Here is a 13,363-nt window from a genome sequence, read left to right as displayed (position 1 = left end):
AAATGTTTTAGTAGGGTCAGAGGTGGGGGTAAAAGAGGAGGAGGTGTGGCATTGCTTGTCAAAGATAGTATTACAGCGGTGGAAAGGACGATGGAGGAAGACTCGCCATCTGAGGTAGTTTGGGCTGAGGTTAGAAATAGGAAAGGTGAGGTCACCCTGTTAGGAGTTTTCTACAGGCCTCCTAATAGTCCTAGAGACGTAGAAGAAAGGATTGCGAGGATGATTCAGGAGAAGAGTGAAAGTAGCAGGGTGCTTGTTATGGGGGACTTTAACTTCCCAGATATTGACTGGGAAAGCTATAGCTCAAGTTCGTTAGATGGGTCGGTGTTTGTCCAATGTGTGCAGGAGGGTTTCCTGACACAATATGTAGACAGGCCAACAAGAGGTGAGGCCATACTGGATTTGGTTCTGGGTAACGAACCAGGCCAGGTGTTAGAATTGGAGGTAGGTGAGCACTTTGGGGACAGTGACCACAATTCGGTGACTTTTACTCTAGTGATGGAGAGGGATAAGTGTGCACTGCAGGGCGAGAGTTATAGCTGGGGGCAGGGAAATTATGATGCGGTGAGGCATGACTTAGGATGCATGGCTTGGGAAAATAGGCTTCAAGGGAAGGGCGCAATCGATATGTGGAGCTTGTTCAAGGAGCAACTATTGAGTGTCCTTGATAAGTATGTACCTATCAGGGAGGAAAAGGTCGTGTGAGGGAGCCGCGGTTTAATAAGGAATTGGAATCTCTTGTTAAAGGGAAGAGGATGGCCTATGTAAAGATGAGGCGTGAAGGTTCAACTGGGGCAATTGAGAGTTATAAGGTAGCCAGGAAGGATCTGAAGAGAGAGCTAAGAGCAGCAAGGAGGGGACATGAAAAGTCCTTAGTTGGTAGGAATAGGGAAACCCAAAGGCTTTCTATAGGTATGTCAGGAATAAAAGACTGACTAGGGTAGGAATAGGTCCAGTCAAGGATAGTAGTGGGAAGTTGCATGTGGAGGCTGAAGAGATTGGGATGACACTAAATGAATACTTTTCGTTAGTATTCACTCAGGAACAGGACATTGTTGCTGATGTGAATATTGAGTCACAATTAATTAGAATGGATGGCTTTGAGGTATGTAGGGAAGAGGTGTTGGAAATTCTGGAAAGGGTGAAAGTAGATAAGTCCCCTGGGCCTGATGGCATTTATCCTAGGATTCTCTGGGAAGCAAGGGAGGAGATTGCAGAGCCATTGGCCTTGATTTTTATGTCCTCGTTGTCTACAGGAATAGTGCCAGAAGACTGGAGGATAGCAAATGTGGTTCCCTTGTTCAAGAAGGGGAGTAGGGATAACCCTAGTAACTATAGGCCGGTGAGTCTCACTTCTGTTGTGGGCAAAGTCTTACAGAGAATTGTAAGGGATAGGATTTATGAACATCTGGATAGGAATAATGTGATCAAGGATAGTCAGCATGGTTTTGTGAAGGGCAGGTCGTGCCTCACAAACCTTATTGAATTCTTTGAGAAGGTGACTAAGGAGGTGGACGAGGGTAAAGCAGTAGATGTGGTGTATATGCATTTTAGTAAGGCGTTTGATAAGGTTCCCCATGGTAGGCTACTGCAAAAAATACGGAGGTATGGCATTGAGGATGCGTTGGAGGTTTGGATTAGGAATTGGCTGGCTGGAAGAAGACAGAAGGTAGTAGTTGATGTTTAAGGTTCATCTTGGAGTGCAGTTACTAGCGGTGTTCCGCAAGGATCTGTTTTGGGACCATTGCTGTTTGTCATTTTTATAAATGACCTGGAGGAGGGGCTAGAAGGTTGGGTGAGCAGGTTTGCGGATGAGATGAAAGTCGGTGGAGTTGTTGACAGTGAGGAAGGATGTGGCAGGTTACAGCGGGATATAGATAAGCTGCAGAGCTGGACAGAAAGGTGGCAAATGGAGTTCAATGTAGATAAGTGTGAAGTGATTCACTTTGGTAAGAGTAACAAGAAGATGGGGTACTGGGCTAATGGTCGGATACTTGGTAGTGTGGATGAGCAGAGGGATCTTGGTGTCCATGTACACAGATCTCTGAAAGTTGCCACCCAGGTAAATAGTGCTGTGAAGAAGGCATATGGCGTACTGGCTTTTATTGGTAGAGGAATTGAGTTCCGGAGTCCTGAGGTCATGTTGCAGTTGTATAAGACTCTGGTGCGGCCGCATCTGGAGTATTGTGTGCAGTTTTGGTCGCCATACTATAGGAAGGATGTGGAGGCACTGGAACGGGTGCAGAGGAGGTTTACCAGGATGTTGCCTGGTATGGTAGGAAGATCGTAAGTGGAAAGGCTCAGGGACTTGGGCTGTTTTCATTGGAGAAAAGAAGGTTTAGGGGTGACTTGATAGAGGTGTACAAGATGATTAGGGGTTTAGATAGGGTTGACCATGAGAACCTTTTTCCACGTATGGAGTCAGCTATTATGAGGGGGCATAGCTTTAAATTAAGGGGTGGTAGGTATAGGACAGATGTTAGGGGTAGATTCTTTACTCAGCGAGTCGTGAGTTCATGGAATGCCCTGCCAGTAGCAGTGGTGGACTCTCTCTCTTTATGGGCATTTAAATGGGCATTTGATAGGCGTATGGAGGATAGTGGGCCAGTGTAGGTTAGGTGGGCTTGGATCGGCGCAACATCGAGGGCCAAAGGGCCTGTACTGCGCTGTATTTTTCTATGTTCTATGTTCTATGTTCAATCTCAGGATAAATGGATGGAGCTCCACATTTCTGAGAGGCGATTCGTCTCAGGAATCCTTCAGAAATACAGTGCCATATTTTGTTCTGATGTTCCCTAATTGTACATTACTGGGGGGAAGGCAAACCACAGCCCCTTTTCACAGAGTCAGCTGCCATATTTTGACACTTGTAGGCCCAGACAGCCACTTTGAAAACTGCTGTCAAACAGTAAGTGCCTAATGTAAAAGTGATGTTAGGATAAATGTAAATGTCATGTTAGGAAGCTGGGAGGGTATGGTGACATGGGTGGGGGGTGGTGGCTAGTAAAATAACTTTACAGCGGCCGGTATCCCATCATCTAACACCATCTATTTACGCACACAGAGTCCTTAACACTGATCCAAATTCCTCAGAGCCAGCTTCTCGTGTGAACAGAATCTCTGACACTCGTATTTATATCTGTCTGTCTGGGATCCCTGAATGGACCAGATTAACAGCCCCAATCAGGGAGCTCATATTCTATGAGATCCACCTGGTTGACTGCATTACAATCACTACAGATAGGGTGCCAGATGGGTGAGTTGTCAGGTAGAATAGGGTGTCAGGTAAGTAATGGGTAAGGTGCCAGGGGATATGATGCCGTTTGGTAGGATGCCACATCGGAAGGGAAGGGGATGGCAAACGATAGGATTCTATGATGCAATGCAGCAAGTGGACAAGCAGGTAATACAGTTTTTACAGTAGGTCAGAGTGTGTGGGTGAAATCTGATCTGGCATAGAGTAGTATTGGGTCCAGCAGCAGTTAGCGGGAGGTGAAGAGGGTATTCGGTTGCAGAATGAGAGAACGGGGGGAACGGCATCCAATGGAAGAGGAATAGGGGTCCAGCCCAATGGTGGATGAAGAGCAGTTGGCTGTGGTGGGGGCAAGGGGGCAATGTGTCCAATAGTGAGGGAATAGAGTGTTGGGTGTGGAAGTGAAAAAGAAGGTTGAAGGGTCAGAAATGATCCTGTGGCAATGAAGGGAGGTTGGGTGCAGAATAGAGAAAGGGGGAGCCATGTCAGGAGCTAGAGTAGTGCAGTTGGTTGTGTCAGGTAAGTATGGGGTCAGTTTAACAGTTACTCAGAAATTGTATTATGCATTTAATGAATTTCACAAGAACAATTCAAATTCTCCAATTTAAATGGGGAGTTTTGGAGGATTCCAGGCATTGTGGAATTGCCCAGCGGAACCTTCAATTTTCCAGGCAGTTCCTTCAAAATCTACAATGAAGGCAATTTCATAGGGTCCCATTCTCATCCACAATGAAATATTGACTGTCTGGCCATTGGAAAATCTGGGCCAATTATCTATATCCACTTTGTCAAACATTAAGAAACTTGTAACTTTCAGATAGAGCACCACTGACTCTTTGAACCTGTTAGAGAGTACAGACCTACTTTTACTAATCACTCCTCATTCCACATAACAATCATACCATCCCAGGAATTAGTTTGGTGATCCTCCATTGCACCCCCTCTATGCAAGTATATTCTTCCTTACACAAGGAGACCTAAACTGGTCACAATACTCCAGGTACAGCCTCATCAAGGTACGACACAATTGCAACAGGACATCTTTACTCCTGTACTCAAAGCCCCTTGCAATGAAAGTCACCAAACAATTTGCCTTCATAATTGCTTGCTGGACCTGTATGCTAGTTATTAATAGCTAATGAACATGGACAACCAAATGCCTTTGGACCCTGAGCTTCCCAATTTTTAAAACTTAAATATTGGGCAATTCTGTGTTTTTTCTACCAAATCTGTTCTTTCACATGTATTCATCATATTCCATCTGCCATGTTCTAGCCCATTCACTAATGTCCAAGTTCTCTTTAGATTTCTTGTATGTGCCTCTTAACTTACATTCCCACCCAATTTGGAAATAAGACAATTGGTCCCTAGCGCTAACCTTTGTAGTATCCAATAATAATAGCCTGCTATCCTGAGAATAATCTGTTTAAGGTTGTTCGCTAATTTCTATCTATTAACTAATTCTCAATCCATACTTATCTATGTGCTCAAATTTTAATTACTAACCTTCTGTGTGGGACCTTATCAAGAACTTACTGAAAATCCAAATACACCACTTTCATTGGTTTTCCTTAATTTGTGCTAGGCAGGTTGGTTAACACTGATAGCTGGTTTGTGATACAGAATAATGCCAACAGCATGAGTTCAATTCCCACAGCTGAGGTTATCATATAGGACTCTCTTTCTCAATTGTTACCCCACACCTGAGACATGGTGATCCTCAAGTTAAACCATCATCATTCATTTCTCTCTAATTATAGAGAAACCCCATGGTCTAGTGAGACTGTGATGACTTTACCTTTGTTATAATGCAACATCATCAAAATGCTGGAAGTTGCTCGAGGAAAATCAATCTATTTTTGTTTTGCTAAATACATTTTGCTGTTCTAGACACTTTGGGAGACTATTCTAACAATTCCTGCTCTTTTGAACATGATATAAGACAATTCTTATTGTCTAATCTGTAACCTTTCTCTCCCTCCTAGTCTATAATTTTCCTCGTTTCATTGTAAACTTTGTTACACGCAAACGGTATCAAAACTGTTAATGTCATTGCTTCATGAATTTTACATTGGCAGTATACACATATATATTTTTACAACACTTAAAACAATAGGATAAATTGATATAACAGTTTTACATTTAAGTATCATTAAAAAAACATAGTGCTAAAAAAGTACTGCATGTGTTAAAAACTTCCAGAATAAGACTTTATATAAGTTCCACACATTCAAGAAGCAAATTACTTTTAGGATTTGTTGGGTTTGTTGATAAAACATCATAGAATCACCAAAATAACCTTGTTTCACTTGCAAAGTGTGGCATATTTCCTGCTAGGCAAAGTGATAATCCTCTTTAACAATTCACATTAAGATGCACAGCTCATTTATACTGAAATAAATCTGTATTTCCTACCTGAGGATGCAAGCAATGCCTTAGCATAGTCAGGGTGGTATACAGCTAAGTATGCTGTAAATGGACCAAACCACACTTGGTGTCCATATGGATATTTCTGTGACCATACCACAGTCTTATCTAGATCTGTCCCATCTTGAGAAAACTGTAATGAAATCCAACAAGGTGAAACAAAAAAAAAGCGAAACAAATCTTGGAAGATTTTCTCTCTGGAACCAAAAGCAATCTTGGCATATTCAGGATCCATCCAAATAGGAAACAAATGGCTCAAACAGAAAGATTCAGCAGAAGAATACTGTCTTGACGACTGGAAATGAGCCAAAACAGCATTCTTAAAGCAAAATGAGGATAGTGCGGGTCTGGTGTCCTGATGTTAGATTTTTTTCCTTCCTCTCCTGAAAATGTTGATTCATACTAGGGCTTAACTGTAACAATTCCAGTGCTTTGTTTATATCTTACCCAAGTGAACATTTTTCCCCAGTATCCCTACTAGACTGTAAAACAAACAGGATCCAGGTCAAGATCTTACATTTTCCAGCATGGATTGCTAGATAACGAGGACCAATCTGGGATGATTTAATCTTCCTTTGCCCAGGATCACCTAGGCCAGAGAAGTGCCTATGCTGCTGTCCTATTTGTGGATTGCTGAAAAAAGGCCCATTTTGTTGAAGTTTTTCGTCTTGCACGAATCAGGGCCTTTTCCAAGAATGCAAATTCGAGGAGAAAACCTACATTTATACTGCATGAGAGGAGATTGGTTGATGAGCAACTGAACTTTGATTAGTAGAGACATTGTCATGGAGAATACAACCTGTAAAAACCAAAAGAACTGTGAAAGATGTAAATCATAAACAAAAACATAAGTTGTTGGAAAACGTCAGTAGGCCTGGCAGCATTGTTGAAGAGAAATTAGAGTTAACGTTATAGGTCCTGTTACCCTTCCTCAGAAAGTCACTGTATTATATAGTGCTTTACTATTATATCTGCAAATTATGGGGCAATGAAACCGTTAGTCTTTGCTGTAGTTACGCTGAAAATTATAGAAACTTCTAGCATAGGTGAAATCCTTTCAGAAGTTCTTTCAGTAATCCCTGTCACTCTACAGGATGCATTGTTATGATTCTCAAATAATTCAAGACTCCTTAGACAGCACTTTCCAAACCCATGACCACTGCCATCTAGAGGACAAGGGCAGAAGTTACATGGGAACACCACAACCTATAAATTTCCCTCCACATCGCTCACCATCCTGAAGTGGAAATATATCGCTTCACCTTCAGTCTTGGAACTCTCACTCTAATGACATTGTGGATTTAACTACACCAAAGAATGGCAACTGCTACCACCTTCTCATAATAAATAAATGGATAATAAATAGTGGTCCAGCCAGCGATACCCACCTCCTATGATTAATAAAAGAAAATGGAACTAAAGAGGCAGAGATTTCAGGGACAGGAAACAATGAGTGGAATCCTACAAGATCTTTCAAGGTGGGTTTGGAGGTTGGATTGCGAGGGAAATAGGAAAGGTTGATGTCACATTTCTGGAAAGTGCCTATCCAACGGACAGAAAAACCTGCATCTATGGCCTAATTAAATATGCCAGTTACTGCATTTCTGCTACACGGTTGGAGTGGGGGTTAGGGGAGGTTCAATACTAGCTTTGGCCCACATAGCTCTAAGCACCCACCCATTAAAGGCATTCCCATGCTCTCCCTGTTCCCTGGCTTTGCCTACCTATCTTGGTCGGGCTGCCAGCCTTCTGCTGCAGTCCTCTGATGGGGACCGAACACCAGAGGAAGCCACCAATTAAAAGGCTGCATCTGGGAAGACTGTGCAACCGAATGAGACCCACTGAGCGTTCGGAAGAGAATCTTCATCTGTTCCAGATGGAAGAACATTTTCAACAGGTGATAAATTTGCACCCATTGCTTCCAAGAACCAGGTGAGACAATTCCATGGAGGAGGAGCATAAAACAATGCAGAACAGAAGGAAAACTCTATAATTTAATAAATTGTAAAAGCACTTCAATATCATTTGAAGAAAACAGTATCTGCTTCACACAATGACTCATTTTTGACTTGAAATGACTACTATGTTCTAGACAATTATTCCAACAATGGCAGTCTCTGATAAAGAGAAATTAATTGAATAACCAACTAATCTGCTTTCTTGGTAGCACTGGCTGAGGGGAGAATTATGACATTCTCCCCTCAGCCTCAATGAGTTTACTTCAAATAGTGCCACAGATCTTTTACTAAACGGACTGGAAAAGAAATTTTCCAGATGGTTCTTGCTACAATTTCCTAACATGTGTTTCCAATGATCAAAGATCCCCACTAAAGGTACGAATTCATAAAATTGAGTAAAATGATTCATTTCTCAGAGGAGCTCTCTGGCAATACAATGCTGCTTCAGTACTGGACTAGAGCATCAACCTCAAATACTGTTTTAAGGCTAAAACTCAAAATCTATTGCTTGGAGGCAAGAGTGCTACTAACTGAACTGAGCAGTCACTATGATACTTTAGGGTAGAAAGGAGAGAAATATTCTCTCATTTTCACATTATATTATTAAGCAGTGTTTTGAATAGTAATAAATATGGATGAATAACAAAATCACGAGAGCTGGAAGTATTGTCTAGTGTTGAGAGCATTCTTAAAGAATAAAGGCAACACCATTTGAATTATTTGTTTATTTCATACATACCTCATGTGCATGTCCATATAGCCAGTGTGCTGGGGGTCCAGGAAAAGGTTTCATTGCTGCTATCAACTTCCATCTCTTTCGAAAAAGTTTCAGTATCTTCATCAAAATATATGCTAAACAAATAAGGACTATTAGCTGAAATAGCTGAATTAGGTTGATTGTAAATGAGAACATCTTCTGCAATGGTGGGAATGGTGTTTGCTGTCAAATCACTTGCAGGTCTGGAGTCCCAAGTGAGGAAAAGTTACTTGAATCTGCCTTTTAAGAGCCACACCTCCAAAGCAAATTTTGATAGCCAATCCACAGCACATCCGAGTTTTTTTTAATCCTATTATGCTTTCGCAATCAATCAGCATTTTACCTGTAATCTGAGTATCTTATTATCACTGATTTTATACAGTAACTGCAAATATTGTGAAATTTGCACCTAATACTAGGGTTACCAGTGTGGAACTTAGCCCTCATATACATCACTGTGACATTGTGGTTATCTTGCAAATGTGATCTAGGGAAAAACAATTGAAAAATACCATGAAACCTTTTAGAAAAAAAAGTATTTCAATGCAAGTTCCCACAGTAAATTTTCACAAACAATCCAAATATTGTGTAAAAAGAAGGTTGTACCAAGATTTTGAGGATTGGATATCATTCAGAATATTATCTAAAGGTGTTGCCCTGATTAAAAATGTTATAAGTGCCATTATTCCTGGCACACCCAGGTCAAGAATAAGACAGGTTGAATGTATGATACAAACTCGTTTGACGCAGACTTAACAATTTCTGTAACTTTCAACTTAAAAGGGCAACTCCCTATGGCAGAGATTTTTTGCCTTGTTTCACAAACTTTAGGAAAAACTGCAACTTCACAATGACATGACATTGGGCAAAAGAACTGTTAAGTCATTCAACTTAAAATAATAGGAAATGATCACAAGTCTTCCTAAGGATGGTACAAATTTTATTCAGAAACAAACTCAACAAAACATTTCTTTTCTGAGGATATTACAGCCAGACTACTTTTTGCTGCTGTCCTCAAATTTAGATTTTCATGAAACTACTGACAAAATCCTCTAGAAAAGGTTTATTTAACAATCAGTTGCGTCTACTTCTTTCAACTCAGTCCACAGGCCAAGTATCTCCTAAGTGCTTCCAAGCGCAGCTATAGTCTGGAACAGGGCATCAATGAGATCGTATCAAGAATAGTATGTGCAGTTTTTGTTCCCTTATTTAGGGAGAGATGTCTGTGCATTGGCATCAATTAAGGGTTGGTTCATCAGGCTGATTCCTGAGCTCAAGGGATTGTCCTATGGGGAAAGGTTGAGCAGGTTGGGCCTTTATCTACTGAAGTTCAGAAGAATGAGCGATGATCTGATACTTTTCAAAAAGAATGTAAGTGTATTTGTCTTTGTAGAAAATCTGGAACTCGGCATAATTTCAAAATAAGAGATCTCACTCATTGAAGGTGGAAATGCAGAGGAATTACTTCATTCAGTGGGTCATTCATCTTTTGAATAATCTTTTTAGAAAGAACAATGGAGTTAGGTCATTGAATATATTCAAGACTGAGTTAGACAATTTTTGTTAAGGGAGCTAAGTGTTATTGTGGTGGTGTTGAGACAGATTGATAAGTAAAGCCACAGTCAAGTCCATCATAATATTACTGAATGGCAAAGCAGCTTTTCAGGTCCAAATGATCTTGTGCAACTCCTATTTCTTATGATCTTAGAACCTTCTCACCCTTTTATAAACCTGTGTTTATACATTTACAAATTATCAGCAAGCACCCCATAATTTAACAATCCAAGAGATTGCTAGAGAGACTAAGCAGGTTTGGCAGCATCTGAGGAGAGAAAACAGAGTTAATGTTTTGAGTCCAATGACCCTTCTTCAGAACTGAAGATTAAATCAACATCTATTTATAACGGAACAAGTGAATCCTAAGAACTTACAACTTGCCTACACCTAGACCCATCAATATACAATGAAGAGTTGGCTCTATTTCTCTACCTGGTTACTGTCAGACACTGAATCAGATATTTCACAACCTTGGCATCCTATTTGACTCAACGATGCAGTGGTGGTGTCCCTACCTATAAGACCAGGAGGCCTGGGTTTGAGTCCCACCTACTCCACAGTTATGCCATAACATCTCTGAACAAGGTGAATTAGAAAAAAATTACCCTGTGATGAGCTCTGACAATATATCTGTACTATTATCAAGACCACCAGATTCTAAGTTCATAATGTTATCGGTTTCCTGCACTGATTAAGCTCACCTGCTGCAGAAACCTTTATTCTCACTTTTGTGGTCTATGGATTTGCAGTTCTACATACTCTCCTGGTAAGCTTTCCAACTTTCACCCTTTATAACCTTGGGCTCTTCCAGAACCCTGCTGCTTATTTTGTGACTCACATCAAGGGCTGGATATGTAGGCACAATCCATCATGCCTGTTTCCTGTTAGCAATCCCATTGGCAATGAGTTGAATCAGGCCTATTAGTGAGCCAAATTCAATGAGTTAATGAGTTCACTGAAAGTTCACAGAGGGAATGTTGAGATTTTAATGGAGGCTCATGGCCTACATGTTCAGTGAGGAGCTGACCAAGTGCATAAAGAAAGAAAGGGGAGCCATAAAACCATAAGATATAGGAGTAGAAATAGACCAGCCCATTGAGTCTGGTCTGCCATCTGATCACGGCTGATATTTTTCTCAATCCATTTTCCTTTCTTCTCCCCATAATCTTTGATACTAATCAAGAACCGATCTATCTCTGTGTTAAATACACTCAATAACGTGGCCTCCACAGCCCTCTGCATCAATAAGTTTCTCAGATTCACCACCCTCTGGCTGAAGAAATTCCTCCTCATCTCAATTCTAGAGGGTCATGCCTTCACTCTGAGGCTGTGCTGACAGGTCCTAATCTCTCCCAGTAGTGGAAACATCTTCTCCAACTCAACTCTATCCAGACCGCTCAGTATTCAGACAGTTTCAATGAGATTCCCCCTCACCCTTCTAAATTCCATCAAGTACAGAACCAGAGTCCTCAACCCCTTCATCCATGGGATGATTCTTTTTAACCTCCTCTGGACCCCCTCTAACATCAGCACTTCCTTCCTTAAATACGGAGCCCAAAACTGCTCACAATATTCCAAGTGCAATCTGACCAGAGGCTTATACAGCCTCAGCAGTACATCTCTGCTCTTGTATTCCAGCCTCATGAAATGATAATAACATTGCATTTGCCTCTGTAACTGCCATTTGACCCTGCATGTTAATCTTAAGAGAATCCTGAACCAGGACTCTCAAGTCATTTCGTGTTTCAGACTTCTGAAGCCTTTCCCTGTTTGGAGAATGCTCTACACCTCTATTCTTCTGACCAAAGTGTATAATCTCACACTTTCCCACATTGATTTCAATCTGCCACTTCTTTGCCCACTATCCTAACCTGTTAAAGTCCTTCTGCAGCTCTCCACTTCCTCAACACTACCTAACCCTCCAACTATCTGCATGTCATCTGCAAACTTAGCAGCACCACTCTCAGTTCCTTTGTTCAAATTGTCAATCTATAATGTGATTAGATATGGTCCCAACACAGGCTTCTATAGAACTTCACTAGTTACTGGCTGCCATCCTGATAAAGACATTTTTATCCCTACGTTCTGCCAGTCAGCTAATCCTCTGTCAATGCCAATACCTTGTGCCTGACACCATCAGCTCTTTTTTAGCAGCCTTCTGTGTGGCACCTTTTCAAAGGCCTTCTAGAAATCCAAATAGATCTCCTTTGTCTAACTTACTTGTTATATTCTCAAAGAGTTCTGACAGAATTGTCAGGCATGACCTCCCCATGATGAAACCATGCTTACTCAGTCCTATTTTACTATGCACTTCCAAGTACTCTGCAATCTCATCCTTATTAATGGACTCTCAAATCTTAGCAATAATCGAGGTCAGGCTAACCAGCCTTTAGTTTCCTGTTGTCTGCCTCCCTTCCTTCTTAAACAGGGGTGTTACATGAGCCGTTTTCTTGTCCTTTGATGATGGTGGTTCCTGAAAGATCACTACCAGTGCCTGTCCAATCTCCTTCAGAACTCTGGGCTGTAGCTTATCCACTCCATATGATTTATCTATCATTGGACCTTCCAGCTTCCCTGGAACCTTCTCCATACTGATGGCCATGACCATCATCTCTGCCCCCGACTCTCTTTAAGTTTTGATATGGTGCTGGTGGCTTCTACTGTGAAAACTGATACAAAGGACCTATTCAGTTCCTCTACCATTCTTTCTTTGTTCCCCATTACTATTTCTCTAGCTTCATATTATGATCTAGCTTACTCTCAGAATGCACTTTCTCCCCTACTATTGCTTTTACAGTTTGCTCTGCTGGTTTTTTAATGCATTCCAGTCCTCTGGCTTCCCACTAATCTTCACCATATTGTATGCTTCTTTTTGCTTTTATGCTGAGTCTGAGTTCCCTTGTCAGCCATAGTTGCCTCATCCTCCCATATGTATGCTTCTTCTTCTATGGGATAAATTTCAGCTGTGCCTCCTGAATTACCCCCAGAAACTCCTGCCATTGCTACTCCACTGCCTTCCTTACTTGGCTCCCCTTCCAATCAACTCTGGCCAGCTCAGGTCTTTGTAGTGAACTTCACTCAATTGTAAAACTGTTACATCTGATTGAGCTAGTCGTGATTGACTCATAAAGATTAGGCAGGCACATAAAAAGGTGAATACCTCAGGTACCAATGGGTCTGCAGTAGTTGCAGGGAGTGGGGTAAGGGCAGAGGCACAATTGAGGCCCACAATAGGAATTACAATAAAAAGAAAGATACTTAGATTTGACAGAGAACCGGTGTTGGTCTTCTGAAGGTATGGTTCCATTGCCTTGACTAGTCAGCTGCCACTCTGCAGTACATTCTAGTAAGCTTTATGTACATTTTGGTGGTCTGCTGTGTTCTTTGGAACATAGCCCCCTATGGACGGGT

At 41.4% G+C, this 13,363-nt stretch overlaps 1 protein-coding gene across 1 annotated transcript in view; it reads right to left on the bottom strand.

Annotated features, from left to right (window-relative positions):
• The window catches only part of LOC140479859 (cytochrome P450 4B1-like), a 50,345-nt gene extending 41,687 nt beyond the window's left edge, over nt 1-8,658 (bottom strand). The window contains exons 1-2 of the mRNA XM_072574176.1: nt 8,378-8,658; nt 5,669-5,813 (exon numbers count right to left, since the gene is read on the bottom strand). Coding sequence (XP_072430277.1) covers nt 5,669-5,813; nt 8,378-8,551 — 319 coding nt within the window. The 5' untranslated portion in view covers nt 8,552-8,658. The remainder of the gene's footprint in view (nt 1-5,668; nt 5,814-8,377) is intronic.
• Between the last annotated feature and the right edge of the window lie 4,705 nt (nt 8,659-13,363).

Source organism: Chiloscyllium punctatum, chromosome 7 (assembly GCF_047496795.1).
Source record: "Chiloscyllium punctatum isolate Juve2018m chromosome 7, sChiPun1.3, whole genome shotgun sequence".
Lineage (NCBI taxonomy): Eukaryota > Metazoa > Chordata > Chondrichthyes > Orectolobiformes > Hemiscylliidae > Chiloscyllium > Chiloscyllium punctatum.
The sequence above is the reverse complement of the archived record's forward strand: the minus strand, read 5'-3'. Positions and strand labels throughout refer to the sequence as shown.